This window comes from Meleagris gallopavo, chromosome 4 (assembly GCF_905368555.1).
Source record: "Meleagris gallopavo chromosome 4, MGAL_WU_HG_1.1, whole genome shotgun sequence".
Taxonomy (NCBI): Eukaryota; Metazoa; Chordata; class Aves; order Galliformes; family Phasianidae; genus Meleagris; species Meleagris gallopavo.
The window spans coordinates 61628270-61653698 of NC_139407.1; the positions used below are offsets into that span (position 1 = coordinate 61628270).

General features: G+C 38.2%; 1 protein-coding gene across 4 annotated transcripts in view; it reads right to left on the bottom strand.

Annotated features, from left to right (window-relative positions):
• Nucleotides 1-25429, bottom strand: part of DOK7 (docking protein 7) — a 67097-nt gene that overhangs the window by 36896 nt on the left and 4772 nt on the right. For 3 of the 4 annotated variants that reach the window (XM_085223550.1, XM_085223551.1, XM_085223552.1), the window contains 4 exons: nucleotides 23189-23389; nucleotides 14378-14497; nucleotides 7005-7112; nucleotides 4118-4983 (listed from right to left, as the gene is read on the bottom strand). In XM_085223550.1, the coding sequence (XP_085079676.1) occupies nucleotides 4118-4983; nucleotides 7005-7112; nucleotides 14378-14497; nucleotides 23189-23389 (1295 nt within the window). The remainder of the gene's footprint in view (nucleotides 1-4117; nucleotides 4984-7004; nucleotides 7113-14377; nucleotides 14498-23188; nucleotides 23390-25429) is intronic. The other variant, XM_085223553.1, reaches the window with a different exon arrangement.

Here is a 25429-nt window from a genome sequence, read left to right on the forward strand (position 1 = left end):
ATAGTGCTGCATAAGTGCCTGCTCAAGGATCATAGTACATACATGCACATGCAAAACGCAATGCAAAATAAAGCAGTTTCTAGAGAACAGACTAAATGAGTTATATTTCCTATCAGCTAATCAAAGCAGCACCCCATGCCAGTAGCAATCCACATCCCCCCAGCACAGGTGTCAGACCTCCCTGTACTGTGTAGGGAGATTTTAGCCATTCAGAGCTGTAGATTCTGCTACCTAACAAAGTCCCTAAGTTCTTCTATACATGGTGACCACAGCATTCCTGTGTTTCAGCTTACTGCAGACATGCTGGGTGCTACGAAGTTTGAGGCACAGTTACTGTGGAACCATAAAAATACATCACAGAGGATTTTGGTAGATCTGCTCCTGATCTGGGACAACTGTCTCCAAGGAGAGTTTGGCAGTTTTAAATGATTTTACATGATTTTAAGTGATCAACTAAAATATTCAGGTGGCTGAATACCAGTGCAGAATTGATAACAACAGATACATACAGATTGATGCTTTCCTTTTTCCTCTGTCATGACAGATTAACTACTGAAGCCATAAACAAGTCTGTACATAAGAACTCCAACTAATGTAAATATGACTTTAGAGTAAGACAAATATATAAAAGTAATTTCTACTGAAAGGCACGTTTTGAGCTGTCAACAGCAATTTGAGCACAACACTGAGCAGTAAGAAGAGACAGCCATAATCATCCCATATTTGTTCAAATTGCAAGAAGGTGAAGGTCAGGGGACAAAAAGCAAAGAAAAAAAGAAAAGCATTACTTGTCAGATGGAAAAGGACAAAGCCAGTTGGAAAAGAATTTTATTTTTCAGACTTCTAAGAAAATTTACAAACAGTGGTGGTGTAAAAAAAAAAAAAAAAAGACACCCTATAAAAAGTGTTGACAGTTTCTCAAACTACAGCATCAAATGAAGTTACAGAGCAACAAACGTACAGTATAATGCTATTCCTCAAATTAATAGCAGCTAAGTAGCTGAAAATTGAATAAGTCTAATAATAAATCTTGGTAGCTTACTTAGAAATCCCACAACAATCCAACATTCTGAGCTTAAAATATTCTTAAACTACACACAGATTTCATCCGGGCATTAATCTATAGCACTGATATCACCTAGGCAAAAATTGCATAGCAGAAGGTATGTCTTGCAAAGGTTATAAAGAGGGACATCACGTGCACACTACAGTCATATACAGCAGAAAGCAAAACACCCTGTATATTTGCTTATTAATCCCCAACGCATATTATGAAATACAATATAGAAATAAAAAAGCAAAATTTAGTAGTTTCATTCATGCTTGTGCTATTCTTCATCCACAGTGAAACAGAAAAGCTTCCTTCTCGTTTTTTGTTTGAATCCTTCTGTGTTCATCATCAACTTTGCCACTAGTGGAGCAGGTGCTTCCTAAACTAGACAATCCCCATCACCAGTGCTACCATCACTTTCACATATGCATGTTATCAGTCTGCATCCTGCCTCCAGCTCTTCACATAGCTTCTCTCAGCTCCAAAACAAAGATGCCATGCCCAAACCTAACCTTGACTTGCTATAGATTACATCCAAGGTAGCAAACAAAGGCATACCTGTTTTATTCATGCTGTAGGCTTCCTTCTATTTAAATAGCAGACATTTAAAAAACATCACCACAATTTAATTAACAGCTTAATTTGAAATTACAAAGGCACTCTAAACACTGGCCCAGTAAAGACTTCTGAACACGAATACCAGTCATTGTGAAACCTGGTGTCTCATTAATTCATACGTGAGCTCCCCTTGGCCCTAACTATATCTCAAATTAATTCTGTTCAAAGCATAAGAAACAATTATTATTTTTAGTTAGATCACATGGATTTGTACTTTCACTGTATTCAGCATGAGAAAAGCCAGACAAAGCATCCATTAAATACTGATAAAATAACTTATTTTGACAGTTTAAGACAATATACCTAGAAGTTATTTTTTTCTTTCCAAAGTGAAAGCGAGTCCAATCAGTCCTTTCAGTGAAAGTTCTTTCCCAAATACTTCCAGCCAAGTAGAAGAAAGGGAAAAGAAAGAAAAAACAAACAAGCATGCACATAATGTGAAAACACCATTAAAAAATAGAGTAGGTAAGAATGTTCTATCAGTGTCTCTCTGTCACTAAATTTGCTTAAATAGTGACTATTCCTGACATTCTTACCAATTAATGTTAATAGGTAACTAGAATCAATGTGAAATCTGTCAGCTCTTCACAAAAAAAAAAATAAATAGATATATTTTTATACATATACACACATTTAAATATATATAAAAATAAAAAGATCTGGCTGCGTATGTCATGGAAGTGAACAGGCAGTTAAAGGAGGAGCAGCATAATTTTGCCTTTAAACGTTCTGATTAATAGAACAGAATCCTTACTTTCAGTTGCCCGTCTGCCACAGACTTCCAGGGTAAGTTTCGATAAATTCATGTCTAAACTGAGATCACCCACAAACATTTAGACCATGTGAGCTAACTCCATGCCAACTAATTCTCCCTGCCTACAACAAAGCCATCTTGGGGCTTGCTCTTCTCAGAGTAGAGACCTTCTAGGAACCGGTTTCATGCATTCTTTTCAACTTCTTTTTGACTAAGACAGCAGATGCAAAAAGCCAGCAGCAGAAACCGTTCTCAGCTCAAAAACAGCAGAAGCTGGAGGCTGAACCTCAGCCCTTGCATCCAGTCAAGCTTTCAAAATGAGGCAGGGAGGGGTTGCAAAGATGGCCTTGGAAGAACACTGTTCCTAGCAATGAACGTAGACACGACCTTATCCTGCTACTCAAGCATTTTCTTGCCTCCCAAATGCCACAAATACAGGGCAATGTCCAAGGTACTCTCACACTGCTGAGACAAATGCTACACAAGCACCTCAGGCTCAAAGGACTTTCTTGTTTTCAGACATAAACACAGCCAACGATGCAAAACACACCACAAGAAGAAAACTGCCCCTCAAGTTTTTTATTTCTTTTTTAACTTCCTATATCCTCAAGTCCTTTTCATAGCAGTGATTTATGTAATCCCACCTGCTGAATTAAAAAAAAAATATACACAATTGAACCACAGTATTTAATTCTTCGTACAAAAGTCTTTGCTAAATCCCCACTTCACATGTTCCTAATTTGAGCACACTCTCTGACCTTACCATCATTTCAGCAGCTCTGAGAGTTTTACCTTCATCTTATTTACCAAAACTAAAGTATTCTCCAGAATAGATAAAAACAAATATTTTCTCCATGCCTTGTAGAAAACTTACTGCAATAAAAAGCCAAGAATTTAACAGGGTTCAGAAAGAACTCCAGAGGGAACAAAGTCATAGTTACAGATATTGTCAAATGTGTTTAGAAAAGCACATGAATCTCCACGTCTTCTGTGACTGGTTGTCAAGAATAACTTTCCCTGTAAGTACACTGCCCAGTTTGTAAATCAGTAATGGATTTTTTTTACACTTCCCCTAAAGCATCTCTCAGTGGTCAGTTATAAATACAGTAAGGTGATTTGTCTTGGATTGCTATGCTAACCAGACTATCTTCTCTTTCCCTAGTAAGAAGCTTCATTAGTCTGCCTTCTTCTTGTGCAATATATGCTCACAACATACAAAATTACAACAATAAAGAAAAACATGGAAAAAAAAATAAAAAATGTGCTACAGCCATTCCGAAGAGGAGCACATAGTACACAGCCTCAACCTTCTGTCTTTTGAAATACCAGCAACAAGACAGGTCAGTGTTCTCCACACCAAGTTATTATCATTACGGGACAAATTCAGCCCTCTCATGTGCTTCTGTAATTTCTATCTCTGTCACTGCAAGCCACTCACATACCCTCAAAGAAAAAATTGGTCAATTTAAAAGCAATGATTGATGGGCTATATTATTCAAGTGTTCTCTTGATCAGGCACAGATTTTGAGGAAATAATGTACAAAGCCTCTCGACTTGAACATAAACAATACAAATATAATTACCTTAATTAAAATTATAAAGGAAATAACATGACTTGTAAGTTAAGCCATTTTAAATTAATCATGCTATATTAAGTAAGGCTTGTTAGCATCTGCTCAGCGTTAGGTATTTACCTTTAGTCCACCACAGATTGGACAAGCTGAAAAAAGAGCTCTTGTCATTCCAAGGTGGGGGCTACATGTGTCATAGGGGTCAGCTGAGGCTCCACTAGGTGGCGCTAACTCACTACTTTTGGAGTCTGACACCTGTCCTGGTGATTTTGTATCTGACCACCTCGAAACAAAATCCACACACGCCTCATTACTTGAGTCTTTGGTGCTTTCTGGGAGTAAGAATGACGGTCTCCCTCTGTGCTCTGGTGCTCTCTGTGCTTCTAAGCGTGGAAGGAGCAGTTTTGGATCACTAGCACCATGAGGAGGCAGGGCCTGGTCCTTGGGTAGCGTGGAATCTGCACTCTTGGGTTGCACATCTTTAGCAGCTGCCTGTAACAAACTCCTGGGTATATCATAAATATGTCTGAGAGAGCTGGGAACCTGATACTCTGATCCCACACCTCTCTGAGGCTCACTGTGAGGACAAGTACATAAATTCTGATCCGAAGGAAAGTTCAATGGCAGGCTAAGCAATGATCCAAACTCATCACCATGGCAGATGTCCAAACTCCCAGCGTAGGAAGAGAAGCTTCCAGAGTAAGAAGAGTGACTACCAGTAGCTATTCCACTGTCAGATGAGCTCTGACGGCCTATCTCTTGTAGCTGTCTGGACCGGAGGGGCTTTGGAGGTGGTTTAGTGGTGCCACGTGCCCCTTCTGGATGGATCTTCTCTTCCCCAAGATGGATGCCCTTTGCAGCTGCCAGTCCATGACTCTCTTGCGAAGTGCTGGCTGAAGACTGTTCAGGCCAAATTGTCAATCTGCTCCCAACACTAACATCCGAGTGGCTGGTATCTGAAGATGAGCTTGAAAGACTTCTGTCATCTCCTAAAAAGGAAGAAAAGAGATCAGCCCGTGTTTAAAACGCAACACACAGACTGGAAGCAGGGTAAGTACACACAGAAAGAACCCTGATATTCCATCTGCTTCGTAGAGGGATCTTCTGTTGGAATGCCATAATTCCTGCAATTATTCCTATCCCTGCTGGAAAAATAACAGGCAGATAATATTTTAACACAACCCTACCACACTGTGGAATATACTGCACTCAGGGCTACATTTTCATGCAGCCAGTTCTCCCCTTTTTAGATGTGTTTCACTCCTGTACAGTTAACTAGCTTTATTTTAGATACTTCAGTCTTTTATCACAGAGAATAGTCACAAATTTTCAGAATAGCTGAGGATGCTCTGGAAAAAAAAAGAAAAAAAAAGAAAAAAAATCCACAAACTTGTTAATGTAATCCAGAAGCATATAAAAGATTTCAAAATTTCTATTGAAATTGAATGAACCAAAAGACTGTGGTACTTTTTTCTCAAGTCTTATCTGAATGACATCAAAATGCACGTGAGAGACAGAAAAACAAAATCAAACTTGTTCTGTTCTCTGTGTCCTGTTCTCTGTGTCTTCTATACTGTATTTCTCCATAATATCCATACTGAAAGACAGTAATACAACACAGACACAAACAAAAGTGAGAATGCTACTACATTTACATATCTATATAGAGAAAGATCTTATGTACATACTGCAAGATTTTTTTCTTCAGTGTATTCACAAGGAGGCCACTTTTACAGTATCTATAGCTATCCAAGACAGAATATGGAAGAAAAAAAACTAAACACTGATGAAAGTGTCCTCAATGCTTTTATGAGAAACATACACACCATACTTTTCTGTACCAGCTCCATAAAGTTATTTTCTTCACTCTCAACTAAATATATTTTATTTAGACAAGATAAAGAAGACAAGGCCAAGAACAGGATAATTAAGTAGGTATTAATTCTAACTGATTTTAAACCTTGAGCAATAAGTTGCCAGACGGGTTAGATAAGTGAAAGATCCACTAGAAATCAAAATCTGAGCTTCTGGTGCAACTGAACTATTTCTGTTTTCAATTGCTACAGGAAACGTTTAGAACAATTTTCCTACCCTCTATGGAAGGATTCTTGTTTTGTACTAGCAGAAAATAGCAACATTTATCCTCTGAAATTTAATCCTTTCTTTTCCCTTAGTGCCCACTACTTGACACTAGCTTGTGACCCCCTGCACAACTCAGGATGAAATTATGCTGCCATCTAGACAGAAGACATGAATGACAAAAATATTAGTGCAGTTCTCAGCAACGTCTGGCATCTGAAAAAAAAAAAAAAAATTACCCTAATAAAAAATTACCCTGAACAAGACAGTTACCTACTGAGAAAAATACACATGCACATATACACACACTGACATATAGATATATAACAACATTCTTCAATTTCTTTGAAATCACTTTTTCCCAGTTAAATATTTTAGAATTTTGAAAGGGAAGCTCTCCCACAATCATAGATGAAGTGTCCTAACTACAGCTTAGAACTGCATTAGAACCAAGACAATGGGAAAGTCTAGACGTCCAGATTCAGGCAAATTATCTCCCAAACCTACAGAGAGTCTTGGTATTATAATTTCCCCACAAATGTTTAATTTTCCTGTGCAGAACTCAACAGAATATGAAAAGCTCACTTTGTGATTCCTCATCCAGCCACATAACTGACCACAGAGACTGATTTAAAAAACAAACAAACAAACAAACTCAGGCATGCTTTTCTATCATATTACAATATTACATCAGTCTGGTAGCTCTAACTAAGAGAGACTTCCAGAAGGGTCAGTGGCATTTAATCACAAACCACATTACTCAGCAGTGACTGAAGCAGCCATGGACAAGAATGAAACATGTTGACCATCGTTTTATTATTTTTTTTTTTTCTTTAAAGCTCATCACCTTATAATTACGTATACATGGTTCATCGCTACAGCCTAGAAAAGGAGGGAATACCACCTATATTTAATTAAAGGAATTTCTTACCTCCGCTGCCCTGGCGACTCGTATGGGACAGCAAGCTCAAGCGCTTCTCTAGTTGCAAAGCTTCATGAGCCAATCTTTCTTCTGAATATGCCGGATTTGTAGTCGGATCTGTAAAAGGAACATAAGTCAAAAAAAGACATGGAAAAAATACATAAATAGAAATTAAGAAGCATTTTTATGTTAGATACTCTACTTTTATGTTACAAGAGAGGGAAAACATCAATTGGAAAATGTCTGGGACATCCTTCCATCAAATAGAGAATCCTGAGGAAATGCAACACAGTCATAATTTTAAGTGTCAGTGACTTTCAAAATTGTACCTAGAATCTGTCGAGTTTACCATAAGCCCTGAAAAGCACAGCATTAGAGGCAATAGCTACAGAAATAATTAACAGGTCTAGAAGAGTTTAAAACTAATAAATGACCTGTAAAATGTGTCCTGACTTCATTGAACTCACTGGGAATTTCATCAAGAAAGACTACAATTGTTTCATCCTACAAATATAAAAATCATAATAAAGTTACAGTTATAATAAATAAACAATTTTAAACCCTTATAACTGATCAAGATCAGCTATTTAGAAAGATATTGCTTTCAAGTTTGATGTTTAGAAAGCCATTAAGTCCAGAAGTCAGAGGTGAAGCATCACAAAAGGGTCTCTACCTGCCTATTCAAGATAAAACAGAAGTACAAAACCACTACTAAAATAGAATCATAGAATCACTAAAGTTGGAAAAGAGCTGTAAAGATCATCTAGTCCAACTGTTAACCTATGCCCACTAAACCATGTCACTCAGTGCCACATCTACCCTTTTCTTGAATGCCTTCAGGGATGGTGACCCCACCACTTCCCTGGGCAGCACGTTCAAATGCATGACAACTCTTAATGAGAAGAAATTTTCCTAGTATCTGACCTGAACCTCGCTTGCAGCAATTTAAAGCCATTACCTCTTGTCCTAACACTAAATACCTGGGAAAAGAAGTCAACCTTCTCTTGCTACAATCTCCCTTCGGGTAGTTTAGACAGGGATAAGGTCTTCCCTGAGCCTCCTCTTCTCTAGTCTAAATAACCAGAGTACCCTCAGTTGTTCCTCATAAGGCCTGTGTTCCAGATCCCTCACAGCTTCATTGACCTTCTTTGGACACACTGCAGGGCCTCAATGTCTTTCTTGTAGGGAGGGGCTCAAAACTGAACACAGTGCTATATAGGTGATTTTCCTCATACATTTTAATGAATTTGCCCTTCCAGCTAAAACTGCTTCAACTGTAGCTAGTTTCTCTTCCAAAAGAAAGAAAAAGATCAACTGATGTACAGAAGATGGAATAATTTTCATCAGAAAAACAGTATAGTCTTCTATAAACACTTTTGTTTCCAACTGGGCACAGCAATAAAACCAGATAACAAAAGTAACCATCATCCCAAGAGAAAGTTCACAGATTTCAAGTGGCACTAACAGTTGTCACATCCAGCAATTGCAGAGGATATTGTCTGCTAACTTGCACGTTAACAGAACCACAGAAAGCCCAAGGTTGGTAAAGACCTCCAGCATCATCTCATCCAACTATCCGCCTACCATCAACATTTCACTAAACCATGTCCCTTAGTACAACATCTAAACATCTCATGAACATCTCTAGGGATGGTGACCAAACCTCCTCCCTAGGCAGAAGTTTTAGTAGGCTTCATAATGATCTAGAGAAAATAATTAATGACAGATAAAACAGATTAGCTTCCTCACAATTACAGGTTTTGCATATCCAATCAACTTGGTCAATTTGATCAACACAAAAAATATTTACTACCTGAATTATTTAGTAAGGAGGGAAGAACGAAAAGGGATACGTGTTGCCGGGGTTAAGTTAGTAAAACAAATTAAAAAAATAATAATTAAAAAAAACAGTTAAAATGATGAACAAAAAGTTTCCTTTTTCAGCCCAAATCGTTCCATTTTTTTAAGACTTCAGTTTGATGTTGGCAGTGCAGCATACAAAGCAAGCTCACAATTAAAGGAAACAGGTTTTCCAGGCAAGCTGAAGCTCCAAAGGAATCCCTACATTATTAACTATCAGAGAACCTAGCTGCCATATTTCTCCTCTTTGACTCCATTCCCACTTTCTCAATGGTCCAGGATAGGTGGGAGTGTATCACAGCAGTAGAAGTGACAGTGCTGAATTTTCTTCTGCACATAATGAAGTTTTCCATCTTTAGCAATCTACAATCTGGCTTAGACTAGCAGAACAAGACAGGCATACACACAGTCTTGCTATAACAGCATATGTTGGAAATGCTAACAGGGACAGGGCAACAATGCCTGTTACAAAAACTGCCTGGGACCTTTATGTCTCCCAGCTCCAGCAGTATTTGATGTCAACGTCTGGCACCCTCCAAATCTAACTTTTAGAACAGAAAAGAGGACTTTTTCTTCAGATTTCCATTCCTATTTCTCCTGCAATACACCCCGTGTTAAGTACAGACTAGTTCAAACCTGTGTAATTGCTTACTCAAACCCAGTGCTTCCATGTGGATCTCTGCCAAAGGCAGATACCAGATTTGGCCACCAGCACCTATGCTGCAACTCAGACAGGTCTATGCAAGGATCACCTCGTTGGCAAGCACTGTTACAGGCTGCTGCTTGAATCTATTTTCAGATGTCCTCTGCTCCAGTTACTCTACTGTAAGTAGTTAAATATTCATATGTCCAAAAAGGTTCTATGACCACTTTGAAAAGAAAGTTGGCATAACAGACCAGTAAATGAGTCAAACCAAAATGGAACAGACACCGATCTGTTGCAATCACCAACTGCAACAACAGAACCTCCAGTAGGAAAGATCCTTCCACTTTCCTCAGAAATTTGACTGTTGATGCATATAGACTTTTCACATATGCAACTGCCAGCTTTTTAATAACTATTATCCCTTTTGAAGAAGGAGAACATTATAAATAATTTTTTTAAAAGATCAAGGAACCGATCCTGTAAGAACAGCCTGGGATAAACATGAGAGAAAACTGTCAGTAAATCAAGTTCTTCATTTCATATGTTCAACTGCTTTTAGAAACAATCTTCCCTATCAGCTCATATACAGCTACTGAAGGCAATGGGTTTCACCCAGCAACTCTAGGCACAGCGTCTCTTCAATGAGTCTGATCATACTTTGGTTAAATTTCTCCTCCTGATGTAGAAGTAGACAGTCCTTGCCACATGGCTCATGAGATAGAAACTGCCACCTGAACATTGGGTTCACAGTTATGTGTTCTAACCTCTCTTAGCTCAGTCTTGTGGAAAACAAGTTGGGTTTTCCAGTACACCCTAGGAGACTTCTAGAGAAGCAGCTTCAAACCTACCAGGTGTATGTAAACTTAAAACTTAAAAGCCTTAGATGATGAACAACTGTTCATCAGTTTTACTGCAGACTTCTTGTAAACAAGGATAACACCCATTCCCAAGAAGAAGCAGGTTCTCACACAAGAATTTTTGGTTATAGTCTATCAACTACTCTTGAGGAGGTTTTCCAACAAGATCAAATCAAGGACCAAAGTCATTGGCAGTCACATTTTAGAGACCAGCCCTAACTGGAGAGCATAATCTATAATCTCCTTTCACATCAGTCTATAAATAAGGTTTACAAAATGAAAGGTATAAACAAGCTGTATTCTTCTTTTGTCAACAGCTGTACCTCCAAGCCTCTAAATAACTTGCCATGTTACTAACTCAGGAGGACAGCAGCAATGTGATGGGTACCAAGACAGCTGTCCAAGGAAGTTCAGGCAGCTTCAGCCCACACAACATCCTGCAGCACTTCCAAAAACTCTAAGAGCAATTTGGTACCTTTATTTCCCAAATTCAGGACAAATGTATCCTATAACATAATTTACTCCCATGGAATCTAGGCAGTTAAATTCACTAGAGTCCTTCAGTTAAGAAAATGCTTTATCAACCATATTTCTCAACGAGAAATAGATTCCTTGCTATGAAGAAAAATCTTTTCGGCAATTACTGAAATTTTCCTGAACAATGCTTCAAGGCAAAGGGGAAGCTTTAAATCAAATTTGGCTGGACTAAAAATGTCTCTGATGGAGATTTTATTTTTACATTACGTTGGTGGCTATTCAATACAGCCACATCAGCTGCTCATCGTGGGAGATTTTGAATACTTTGGTAATACACAAATAAATAGTCACCATAATTTAAGGTTCCCGAGGTTCCTGGGGAAGCACCTGTTGGGAAGAATGTACCATATCAAGTTAAATCAGCAGCTACCCAAGATAATCTTGATCATACGCATCTTTAAAATGCAATATTGTTTAATTACTTTGGTAAACAAAGTTAGATAAGGTATGCTCAACGCCTGTCCTTTCTTCCTTTGTAACTGTAGTCAAATTTGCAAATCAGGCCTGGACCCTCACCTTTATGCTAACATCTCCACACCTTGTAAGATGTCTGGAGGAATGCAAAGGTGTCCTCAAAGTTTGAGGAGGATCCAGTTGGTACAGATACTGCTGAAGGCAGCCACAGAGCTGTCTTGCAGTGGTCGAAGGTGTATCAAGCTTCGACAAAAAAAAAAAAAAAAAAGCATCAGATAAATCCTCAGCAAGCAGCACTGCACATTCTCCAGTCAGTCACAAAGCAGCCTGAAAAAGCTTCCAGAATTAAAGAAGAGCATCAAGACTACTGACATTACCCTTGGAGTCTTTCCAACCTGCAAGACTAGGCTGCCTTAGTCAAATTTACAGGGTACAGATCTGCCGTGTAACAAAAGATATCACTAATAAACTGTTCAGCTTTCACTATGTTCATGTTTGGAATTCAAAATAAATCTCGGTATTGAAAAGAAGGAATTCAACACACACCTGATAAGCAAACATTTCTCAAATAATATGCATGCAAATTTAGCATAGATTACAAACCATGCAATAAGTGATTCAGTATTCTGTCAATATCTAGACCTGAGAATACAAGAAAACAGAATTCTATGGTTTGTTTTCTAAATATCTTCTCAAGGAGGGGAGGGAAAAAAAAGACTAAGTAGCCACAATTATTTTTCAACTAGAAGCTAGGAAAAATAAGCCATCAAAAGACCTCCGTCACTCCTCCTTTAAAGCCTTTATTAAAATATAACACTGCCTAAAAACATCTAAAGATATGTGCACTACCTTTGGATTCCCGTTCAACATCATGTCTTAAGTTTAAGACCTGATTACACAGCTTTTAACAAACCAACTGTATTTTGGTACAGTTTAAGCTAAATTAGCGGGCACCCAAAATAAATGTTACCACTGTGTGGTGGTGCTTAAATCAACTAATGCTCCTTTTCTTTACCATTTTATTTTGTACGTACATATACTGGAATTATTTTTATTATGATAATATTCCCTATTAGTTGCATACCTATATATTTGAGTGTACCCTTTAACCATATTTTTAAGTCAGGTGTCTGTACCTATGAAGCCACTGGCTTCATTCATTATCCTCTTGTAAAGATTAACCAAGCAAATACTGATTGCATAATTATATCTATTCTATGTGCATTGGAGCCCAAGAACACTGACTTTTTTCCCCGCACCACACCAAGTCATTCTCCACGTTTTCCTTTCTTGGGACTACTTAACAGTTATTCAAGTATATCTCTTACTTAAGTTAGAAAGTTACAGTCAAAAGAAGTCAAATTCAAATGGCAGCCTGCGGAGAGAAGGGCTCTCCCTATGAAAGCTTTTAACCAGAATATTGCATATATAAAGCACAATTAAGGCTGTGTAGCACTCCTCAATGCCATAAATAAGAATTACTTTCAGATGATATTTTTTTGTAGAATCTCCTGTCTGGAGATTTACACCTAGCTATTTGGGGTGCATAGGTGACTTACTTAGCACATCCATTTCAAAAGGTTCTCTGAATTCCAGTACTCCTGCCAGATACAGCATGCAGCTGGTAGAGACTTGAGCTTCTCGAGCAATACAGTGTGTTCTGTGTAACATTACACTTGATGAGAAAAGTCAGTTTATGAATGAATCACTGGTATTGTATACGTGTATGTACCTTAAATAGGTCTGTACAAGTTTCTGAATGGGACAATAAATAAAGGAGAACACCAGAGCTGAATAGGTAACTAAGATGCAAAAGCAAGTTTACATCTATGTGACGTGGTCCTAAAAAGCTTTTTCAAAGAATGTGTCATCTTACAAAAAAATAAAATCAAATTTCTTAAAAAATTACCTTGTAGGCATATACTTTCTGGACATTTTTGCTAAACAGAGATTTGGGAAAAGTTTTAGAAATGCAGAAAAACATACATTCACTACCAAAGTTTTAAGTATTAGCAGTGTTGGGGGGAGGGAAAGTTCATTGTGGGTTTTTTGTTTCTTTCTTTGCTTTTTAAATACTCTTCTGAACTTTATGCAAACACAGCTCACAGCATAAGAAGGATGAGGTGTTACTGCCTGCTCTGCTGTTTGGTTGCTTTGTTTACCTTAGTGTTACAATTTCGGGAAAGAGGAGACAAGCTGAGCCTTATGTCTACTGTGTTTACCTTAGTAAACTTCTTGCAGTTTAACATGTTTCACATCTAGACCTAATCTTTTCCACCACATTTCCTTCCCAAATTGATTATCTTCATCTTACAGCAGCAATAAAACTCTGCCAAACATCTGTTAACTAACACTTAAACTCAAAACATTTCGTACCATCCCTTCCTTATCCTTCACAATTCCTGGATTCTATTCCCACTAAGTCCCATTGCCAATTCCCAGATAACTTTCTGCAGTTTCATTTCCACTCTCTTACCCTGCTTGACAGTCACTCCAACTCAACATCACATTTTTTAAACTGCTTAAGTCAAAAGGCAGCAGGGCTCACTGTGATTCTGATTTCCTTTTATAACATTACAGTACATGCAATACTTACCATGAAACAGGAAAAGGAATTTAACCCTTACACACCAAGAAAAAAAAAATCTAAAGCAAAGCTAAAACTGAAGCCTGACAAAGTGTCTTTTGAGGTTAGCAAGGCTTTCCAAATGTTTGGGATGAATTCAAAATACCCAGTTAGTTTTCCCAGTTTCAACTAATTAAACTATAAAAATATTAATTCAGACATCGATCTAAGTTGCACTGTACAAGTTTAAAATTGCCATATTTTAGTACCATTAAACAAGAGAAGGCCAAAGATAGCAATATGACCAGAACGAGCCAGAGCAGCAAGGTGCAACTGAGTACATTCAGTGGATAAATCTGTACTGATAACATTTTTAGAATGGAAACCACTTTGCACTTTCTGCACTCTTAGTGTCTGCAAGCTGTTCTTACAATCAGAGCAATAAGTGCTAGACATGGCAAGTTCCTACTTTGCTCAGTCACTCTGTAGTTCCCATATTAACCTGGTAGCACTGGACGCAAACCAAAAGGGCCTTTCGTCGGGGAGATGCCGCGGACGATGCAGTCAAACAGAAAGCTGATCTGCTCTCCTTCAGCACAAGAGAGGAAGAAAACACCAGCCCCTGCAAGAAAGAACATACATGTGTTTTTCACCTGGATACACTAGAAATACGTTTAGTTGAAGCCATTTGCTATGTAGCAATCAAAACTGCATACAGTGCAAGTCATGAAAAGAAATCAATGAAAAAAAAGAAAGGGGGGGGAAAAAGAGTTCAGCATATATACAGTCAGGAAAATATACAATTTCAATAGATAACTAATAATTTATGCTAATTTTCTGCAACTCAGGCAGTTAGAGCAATGCCAAAATGCAAGCCATATGCTTAACAGCTGTCTGTGTCTCTTATTCTCGTTTACCCCTAGAATTTGTAGACTCAATCTTAGCTATCCAAGTGTCATGGTTATGAAAGTGTCTTCATTGAAATGATCCACGCTAATTCTGCTTTTACCAAACTTTATCAAAGAAGAGCTTTTTATATCCCCTATAGAGGTCAGGGTTTGGTTATATTGTTAGATTATAATATAAATTTTCCCACTTATTTAAACAGCCTAGACTAAGTCCTGTGTACCTATTATTAAACAGAATGTAACATGACTCCACAGGCTGTCATCAGATCTTTACCCTTAGCTCTATTCTGATATTTTGCTTTCCATTCATTAAGAATAGCCCCCAGCAAAATTAGAATGAGAATCACTAAATAAACAAACAAGTTTTGAGCCACATGATATACAACTATGGGGACAACACACAAAACTAAAAGTGTTCCATGTAACAATTGATTTGAGAATTTTCACCCCAGGTCCTGCTTGGAACAGAAAAGCAGCACAGTTGACCTTTTCAATGAACTGAAGGCATTGGGCAAAATACCCTCCATCCCAAGTAACCAGTGAGATTTGTATATAGAGATTTTAAGAAATGCTGTCAGTTCACCAGAGCCAAGTACACTACAAAACCAGACCACCACATCAACAGAGTTTTATATGTAGCTTTCCTAATAGCCCTTAGTCTGGCCATAAATTTGACTTCTGTTCATTTCTCTAGCTTATTCTGAGTTGAATGGCTACTTTTGTCTATTTTAGTTAAAGCAGCAGCACTGATCTTGACCAGAATGCTCGCACCCCTATCACATCCCACACATATGCAACTCTTATCCAACAGGCTTTTCTGCATTTCACTCAAGCAATGGATCTGCTTGACAAAGGGCTACTGGATTCAAACAAAGTAGGGGAGGGAGGTGGAAGGTGAGGTAGATCACACATCAAATTAATTATTTTAGAAAATTAGATACAGCTGGCAAGCATAAACTGATCGCTTCAAGAGAAAGCACATTCTGCTCCATGCTGTTTTGTCACTCAGTTTATGTAAAACTGAAGTCCCTGCCTGCTCTGTTGAAATCTGTTCCAGACTACACTGTTTGAACCATCTCCTAATTTGATTTGTCACACCATCACTTTTGTTCCTCTTCAGATCTAACTGATCAACAGCATCCCACATTTTCTCACAGCAAATACACATGCAATGGCTTCAGTATCAAAAACCATCTAGGAGATTACAACAGTGATCACGCAATCTGAAGGTATGAAAGTTTCAGGTAATGACTCATGTACAGCCTAGTTACATTTCCCTCTCCAGAAGATGCCAAAGAGTCAGGGAACTGTATTAAAAGAAGTTGGGTGCAAAATTTGCATTCAGAAGGTATTTGAAATTCAGTTCTCTCTCTTAGCTATTTTCTCCTTCCCCCACTCGTTACAGAATGGTTTCCCTGATGTTTAAAGGCTGTGACTCTTCCCCTGTAAATCAGGCTGATGGCAAAGGACATGCCTTTCTTGAGGAAGCAGGGCAGCACAAAGCTCTGCAGGGTTCTGAGCACGACCTTCTTGTTCCATGAACAATAAGCAATCAAGATATGGAGACAACAGAGAACATTCATATCTCAGGCATAGTGATGGACTACAGCCTGATAATTCAGCAGAATCCTGCACATCCACGTTACCATTCAGGAAAAAAAGATACCTCCAACGTGTCTGTACATAAAGGTTACGTCTGGACCACTTGCTCTTCATTACTGTTGCAAAGAAATGGCTTACTTAAATTTTTAAGAGGCTCTACCTGCCTGTGACTTCAATGAAAACAAAGAAGTAAACATTTCCTGAAATTTACTTCCACTCAACTTGGCTAATGAATAATTTATGTGAAAAATTATTCCACATTCGGAAATCCAAAAAACAAACATGAAAGCTTTTATGTAACTTGTGAAAACAGCTTATGGACGTGTGCCCATGAGTACAAACGCAACATACATGTGTTCCCATCAAATATTTCTTTGAAGATTCTGTTATTCACACAGTCACCACAAACACTGGTCAGCTTTATGGGAAATGTTTTCTTCCTTGTTTTGTTAGACAGAACTAGAACGCAAAGAATGAAAGAAGTATAGGAGTCCTTGAAAAAATACATCAGAAGAGATGAATGAATAGTAAGGTTCAACTGAGTTGTTTTAAAAACATACATAAAAGCCAGCAATTGCATTTATTTTCTTCTTTCTTGAGAAGGATGATAAATTCACAACTAGAAATTGCACATGTCAGTGATGTGCTGGAATAGATTTGGTGCACAGGCATTTGGAAGTCCAGGAGTATGTGGTATACATCACTGTAATATCACGCAGCTGTTTACTAGACTGAAGAGCTCTCTCTCTCTTTATGGGGTGAGAGACTTGGTGAGAGATATTGCTTGAACTCAGTATAAAAAGAGTTTCCAACAATAGCAGACCAAAAGGAATATACTGTTTGTTCCTTTGAATGTACACATGCAGGTGATAGGAAGCAAAAAACAGCAGTCTATGGCAAGTGAAGTTTCTCAGCTCTCTCACGTATCAAGAAACACATCTCTTAAGAAAGAAGGAAACAGTAATATAATGTAGAAAAATAAAGTGGGACTCGTTCCAAAATACTTTCTAATTCTGGTCACCTGCAGCCAAAGAAAAGATTAATACATACTGAAAACTGGGTACACAAATGAGCAACTGCTGAGCTCTTACAGGGAAGACAAGACAGATGGGCTTGTTTAGCCTAGCAGAGAAACTGAGTGCATAAATAAAGGTTTTGTAGGTAATTGAGGAGGTAAGCATCAGGGAGAGGGAGAGAGAGAGATCATTATGCTAAAGAACAATGCCAGAATAACAACATCAGATGTAAGAGCAAAAAGTCAGTTTGGAAACCTCGTGAAAGGATTTTAAAGGATCACAGACATAAAAGGATCTACAGGACTCAAGATACACATTTGGATCCTTTTTAAAGGACTAGAGTCACAACAACATCAGTATTAAGTGTTGAGCTTTCAGAAATGGCTGACAGACACTCAGAAATCAGATTCTTTATTTTTGTATATCTCACCACCACAACTTCAAACACCACTTTAATCAATGGTAAACCAAGAAATGCAGAATATCTTCCTGAAACCTGAAGTGTTTCCCTTGAAAGAAAATACATCTAATTTTTTTCATCTTTATCACTTTGACGCATATTGCTGGGGAATACTCTTGATTACAGCAGCGTGGAAAACTACACAATACACCACCAGTCAAAAGCAGCACCCAGAAATTAGGATAAGCTCAAAGATGAGAGGGGACCCAAGTGAAGAACTTCAGCATAACAAGTAATTCAAATACTTCAAAGTTCCACAGCAAATCCATCAACTACAGAGCTTCCCATTTGTGTCATTCATTTACATTTCACATCCCACATTCTTTACACAACTGGCATCCTGGCCTATGAAATAGACCATCTAGGTTTCATGCAATGAAGAAAGCAACAGTTGATTGAAATTCTCAGAAATTGCATCAAATCTAGAACAAGTCACACAGGATCTGCAACAACTTAACTAAAGAATCTAAATGGAAGGCTATTTATATAGCCCATTACTTTCTTTCTGCTGTCAACAAGCGCTTCTCAGTAGGAAGCAAAGAAAAATTTGAAGTCCTGAAGGGTGAATGAGGCTAGGAAAAGGTTTCCCACTCTCATAACAGCATGACGACCAGAAGAAACACACAGAGCAACACAGCTACCTTGTCATCTTTTCTAGTGATGTTTCAGAGTGTCTTCTACAGCTAGGCAACTCAGAAAAAAGATTCCAGTTTTGGCTTTGTTTTTTGAATGCTTACCTAGGGACCCAGAACATCTTCACTCCCACTTCCCAGAATCAGTCTGCAGGAGCATACTTTGGCCTGTTCAGGAAACTACTTGGAAGCATCCCAGGGTATCTGGTCCTGGAGAGAAGACGGATCCAGGAGAACTGGCTCATTTTCAAGGATCACCTCCTGCAATTTCAAGCCAAGCAGAGGTGGCAGGAAAGCCTACACAGAACTCCATGTTCAAACATAAAGAGGAAGCACACAGGTAGTAGAACTAGGGTGACCAAGATGATGCAGGAGAAATACAGACACACTGTCCAAGCGCGCAGGAATGAGGTTAGGAAAGCCAGTCTCTAGCAGGAGTTGAATTTGGGGAGAGGCGCAACAAGAAAAGCTTCTGCAAGTGTATCAGCAAAATAAGGGAAACTTCAGCCTACTGCTGAACTGGGTGGTGGATCTGGTGTCAAAGGACATGCAGAAGGCTTATACACTTTAACTCTTCTCCATTTGGGTCTTTACTGATAAGATCCAACTCCTCTGTCAGTAATCGCAGACCCTTGAAACCAGTGGGGAATCTGGAATGAGGAAGACTTTTGCTGGGTGAATAGGAGTGGGTTGAGGAATATTTAGACAGGTGGTGAGGGAGTTGGTCAATGTGATTGCAAGGCTACTCTTGATGGGCCTTATTTTCCAGAAAAGGACTGGGAAAATTAAAAAAAAAAAATAAAAACAAAAGCAAATAGATGTTCAAGAAGGACAAGGAAACAACAGGCCAGGGGAGGTGATAGCACAAATAATCCTAGAAAGCATTTCCAAACACACCAAGAACAAGATGATTACTGGGAATAATCAGCATGGAATTTACAAAAAGGAAGAAATGTCTAAACAAACTGATATTCTTCTCTAATAAAATGACTAGCTTGGTGGATGAAGCAATAGATGTCTTTTGTTTTAACTTCAGGAAGGCTTTCAACACTATCTCCTATAAAATATCCACTGACAAAGTGATCAAGTGCAGACTAAACAAGTGGACAATAAAGCAGACTGAAAACTGGCTAAACTGCCAGGCCGAAAAGGTTATTATCAGTAGCACAAAGTCCAGCCAACTACTACTGGTGTATAGTGGAGCAAAATTTTGGGCCGATGATGTTTAACATCCTCATTCACCTGGATTGTGGCACAGAGTATACCTTCAACAAGTTTGCAGAAAGAAAACTGGGAGTAGCAGTTGATACACCAAGCTACAGGAAGAAGTTGCTCACAGAAGTTATGGAGTACTCATCCATAGAGACGTTCAAATCCTGAATGTGATCCTGGGCAAACTGCAGCAGCAAACTTACTCTCAGTAGGGGGCTTGAAGTAACTTCCAGAAGTTGTTTCCCAACTCAAACATTTTGTGATACTTAGGCACTGTTAGATCTAAACTTCGTTTCTTTCCAAACTCATTCATTACTTTCACACTGCAGCATAGAAGATTCATAATCAGCATTATAACGCTGCAGAGCAGACTAGCAGTGTATCATCAACACTTTAGTAACACAGAACGGCTACAGCAATTTCTCTGTACTAAAGCATCGATTTTTCCACAATAAATTGCAATGCTTTTATCTGTGTTATCAAACAGCTAAGGAAAAAACTAACACAGTTAACAACAAATATTAATCTAAATAACTAGACAGTTTTCAAAACTCAAGGATTTCTGTGAACTGATGATGCTTTATGTTCGAAGCACAAAATATTCTTTCAGATCAGTTAAAAGTGAACATAAATTTCTACTATATTAGCAATGCTTTAATATGTGTAATATATGTATTTTTTACAAAATCCAGTAAGAATAAGAAGACATTCCCTAGATACTGTAATGAAAATGAAATGTACAAACAGAAGGTGATCAACATTCACATACAAGCCACTGTACATCTTCAATACTACATAAAACTAGCTCGTCTTATTCACTGCACAGCTTCTAGTTAAGAAAACATACACCTTTAACAACATAACAAAAGCAATGCATAGAACTGTAGGGTGATACAATAGCAACTGAACCCATCCAGTTCCAATTATATATACAGATCATAACAAATAGTACATAGTCGATAACAGAGATCTACCCCATTTCATAATAAAACCAAGGAAGAGAAAAGATACTCACTAATTTCGGGCTGATCTAGATCCTATTAAAATGTACCTTCAATCTTTATTCCAATATCTTAAAGTGCCTTATTACTGAATACTCAGAATTTAGGCAGCCTCAGAACACTATGCAGAAGTGCTAGACTTGCATTTCTGGATGCACGCAACTATCTGATACCAAATGTAAACTGGACAAACACAAGACCTGGGTAAGCTGAACAAAGGAGCACGTACTGCACACCTCAAAGCAAGGTCTACAAGACTTTGTAGAAATCTGTGGTAAAGACACGTCCAAGCAGATGAGCCCAGCCACCAAATTTCTTGTTTTGATGGCTCAGCCACCAAATTTCTTGTTACTCTCCTCCTGCAATCCTCATGCAGGATTAGCAATAGGAGTATCAGTGATACTGATATCCTCAAGGAATCTTTCCAGGGAATAAAGTACTGAATACTAGACACATCTCCTTACTTGTACACACGTGTGCACAAAACTTGTGCACGCTCTGTGGCAATATATGCTAAACACTGTCACTCAGTGCTGAAGAGTCACTGAAAACAAGCATGAAAGAGAAAAGACCAACTGTTGTGGGGTTTTTGTTTAGTTGTTTGCTTTTTTTTTTTTTTTTAAAGGAGAACCTATGACCTAACATCCATCACTATTTTCTGCTACTCATTTCTGCTTGTGAATAGTCATTAATGTTATTTTCTTCCATACACTAGTGTATGTCTGCATAAAATACATACTTGAAATCTACAGATAACTCCATTTGCAATCAACTATGTACTCCAAAAATCAAGCTATTAATTGAAGGCCTTATTAGTAAAAAAAAATTACTATCTTCTTTCTTTGGGGCACCCGCTTACATAAATATCTATTACACAAGTTATCAATCTGTTGCTAATATTACTTAAAGATTGCTTGGTATTTCTATTTCAGCTGTCTATACTTCTTAAAAACAAGTTTTCCCACAGTTAATGATTTCAGATTTCATTAGCTCAAGAACTGGTACTCTACACAAGCTTTCAGAAAGCACAGCTGTTCTGAAAGCACAAAGAACACCAAACTTACAAGTTAGGAAAGTTTCTCTCTGAAAGCATTCTGAATGCATAGCTTAAGATTTCTATTTTCAGTTAAGAATCCAGAAAGTGGATTCAAGTTACGTCTGCAAAGAAATGCACGCATTTAAATACAAAAATACAATATTTTATAACAAGTTATCTAGCTGACATTCTGAACTATACTACTAAGAAACAAGACTCTCCTGTTCTAGGCCTCACACAACTTCTTAACCAAAACACAATAATCTTAAATACAAGCATTTGTTTTCTTACAGACTACACCTATAACACATTCCTTCAGACAATGAAAACACCTCTCCAACCCCAACATAAAAATTAAGCAGTGAAGGACTTGAACTAGAATGTTCTGCAGTGCAATCCAGTGCCCTAGTTCAGAATTGAGGGTATGAATGTCAAGTCCATACTTACCACCTTAATAACTCAGCTCCGTACTTTTCAACAGACAAACCAATAAACTGTCATTACAAAACAGTCAACAGTAAAATGTCAAAGAATTGATTTTCTCTCCCTCTCAAAATTTCATTAGAATTCCAAAGGAATAATATTTTTTGGATTTCCACCAACTTGGAAACCTTTTAACTCAGGTAATTGAAGAAAACAATTATTTTCACATTTCAGCATGCAAATGTCACACAACTTGCCATCCAACTTGGCAGTAAACACATCCATTTCCACTCACAGACTGTCAATACAGCAAATTCTACTACTGAAGTTAAAATTCAGTGCTTTCAATTTATGTATATGATTGCATTAACCATCTTTCCAGCTCTCATATAGTTTTAAAGTGATAACATGAAAAGTCATAAGCATGACATCAGTGCAAGAGATTCTGCCTTAGTAGCTAAAGAGTACCTTAGCTTCTAGGCAACAGAAACTAGCTTGAGCTTGCTTTCTTTCATTTTGGCCTCATGAAACCTGTGGTTCTACAGCTTGACAAATCTAGAAGTTTCTAAAAGTAAGAAGTCCTCTCTATTGGATTTAGCAGCATTTACACAGTGAGAGCCTTGCTTCTACTTCAGTATCAATTTCCTTCTGCAGACAACAGAAAAAACCATAATTTAATAATCTGAACATTAACCATTTTGCTTCATCTCTCACATGACAGGCCTTAATCTTCATTACTTTATTCTTGCTCTGAGTCCACAAGCAACAACTTACTGAGCATCTTCTGGAGAGCCACATGGCAACGTTCAGCCATAGCTCCACATTTTTACTGAACGTGAGGGCTGAAGCAAGCAGAAACCTACTCAGCAGAATAGAACAACTGATGCGAAGGTGACTGTATGACAAAGCTGCATAGCTGTTTCCAGAATTTCCACATTGATTAAAAAAAAATAAAAATAAAAATTTACATTTCCACAAACAGTTTCAAACAACTTTTAGAAGACAGGTTCTACTTGTACTTACAGAAGCCACACCTTGTACCCCCTTCAAAGATGAATCCGTTTGGGACAGCTCCATATCGACGCAGATCTGAGAGTTTCCATTGCCCCATAACACTAGGGGGAAGGTCTTTTGCAAGGACGAGAATGTCATTGCAGAAATGCAGCGTAGCAGGCCCGCTCTCTAGTTTAGTGCCAGGTGCTACAAAAACTTGAAATCTATGAACTATCAAATAGGGAAGAAAAAAAGCATTACTGTAGAAAGCACAAGTAATATACCATAACTTACATAAGTCATTCTGCACAGCTGTGGTGTGTAGACTGACCCCTACCCACATCACAAGGCTAGGATGGGGATTCTAGGTAGAGCCCAGATAGTCCCATGTAAGCAGCTAATGTTTCAAGTTATTAGCTTGTAATGCTACAACTTAATGCTACGTTAATCCATCCAAACTCTTACAGAACAAACCCCATATCAAGTGAGTCAGTTATCCAGCCTCCTTCCATCCTTGCATCACAGTGATTTCTTTCTGTGTCCTCCTCCAAATAGCCTTTGCCCAGCCTTTCTGAATTGCATGCACACAGACACACAACTCAGTGTCCAACAAGCCCAGAAGTCAAGGCTCAAAGAAACAGGCAAGTTCTAACAAGAGGTCTGTCACTGACTTATTTAAAGCCTTTAATAATCTGCTTCACTCCCTTCCACACATTGTCTTCCCTAACAGTAAAATGAGGAAAATTACATTTTCCCACCTTTCTGACTCTTGTGAGCTGATGACACTAGATGCCCCGATATATAAATTGAGATAGAAATTAGTGATTCATTGGTAATGTACATTCTTTAGATGTCAGTTAACTCTTTATATTTCTCAGTCTAAACTTCAGAAGAGCTGGGGAAAGGGGAAGACACCTCACTCATTAAAATTTATGAAGTTCTTGCAACCAGATACACACACACAAATCTGTCCTGGCACAGAGAAGCATAAGGACTGTCACATTTTCAGATGCATCTTCAAGAAAACATGTAAATTTACATTTTTTGTTATCCATTTAATATCATTTAAACAGCTTCCTGCCTATGATATCTACAGGGTAACTTCCAGGTACTCTCATTTCTTATAATTATTCTTCCCTACCTCTTGCCTATGCTCCTTCGAGCATCATTAATTTCAACCAAGTCTGAGCCTTGTTTCTTGTTTAAACAGTTGCTATATTAGTTACCATCTTAGCGGTAAGTCAGCTCCTCACCTATGACGTACATTTGCAAAGTTTCCTACGGCTTCAGCAGAATTAGCCACAAAGTCATTTGAGTGAGATGTGTAAGGAGCCAGAGATAGATCTTTAAGCAATCACAGCTCTACTTACAGTAGTACTGCTAGGGAGCAAGTCAATAGACAGATAACGTTCCCTTCAATTCAATTACTTTATACAACCTAACAATAACGTAAAATATGAAAGAGATAGCAAAACCACCCTGACGAATAATATTCAGTAAAAAATATATCATTTGGCTAAGTCTGCACAGTTGACTTCAGAGGAACTTTGACATCAATTAAACTATAAGGAGTAGAAACATCACCATCCTTTCTGTATCATAAATGGAAGAAAGAACACAAGATGTTACAAGTTACCATAGCTGCCAAAACCTAAGAGCCACAACTCAGATTCCAGAATGCTGTCAGGAAACAGCGCACAAAACCAAAACAGAGGCAAATTCAGGTCTGGACATGAAGGTTTTGCCACATTCTCCTTTCCTGGTAACGTGTGTGTGTGACTTCTTCTAAAATTCTCCCCATGCATCTATTGTTTTGGCTGGGAGGGGGAAGGAATAAATAAAAGGCAAAAATGGAAACAAAGTCATCAACAATAAGGTACTTAGCTGAATACAACCACCAACAAGAAATACTGCTAGGGTTTTTAAATTTCCTTTGGGTAATCTTTTTCTCTTCACAACTACTCACTGACCTGCACTACGGTAACTTCCTCAGAATGAGCTGTGGACTTGAGCACACTCTTCTCGCAAATGGCCTACACCTCACTCACTTAATTCCGCTGCTTTCTCTAATCCTGAATGGTTTATTCCCTTGAGCTGCCCTGGGAATTACACTCACCTGACCTCCAAAAACAGAAAGAAAACACTGTGAACCCCAGTGAACTCCTTCCATTCTGTGGTCCTCACTCAACAGCATCAACTTGTTTCACTCTTTTATTTTTTCTTTTTTCTTCCTGCTTTCCAGACTCTGAGGTCATTTGCCCATGGCCTATT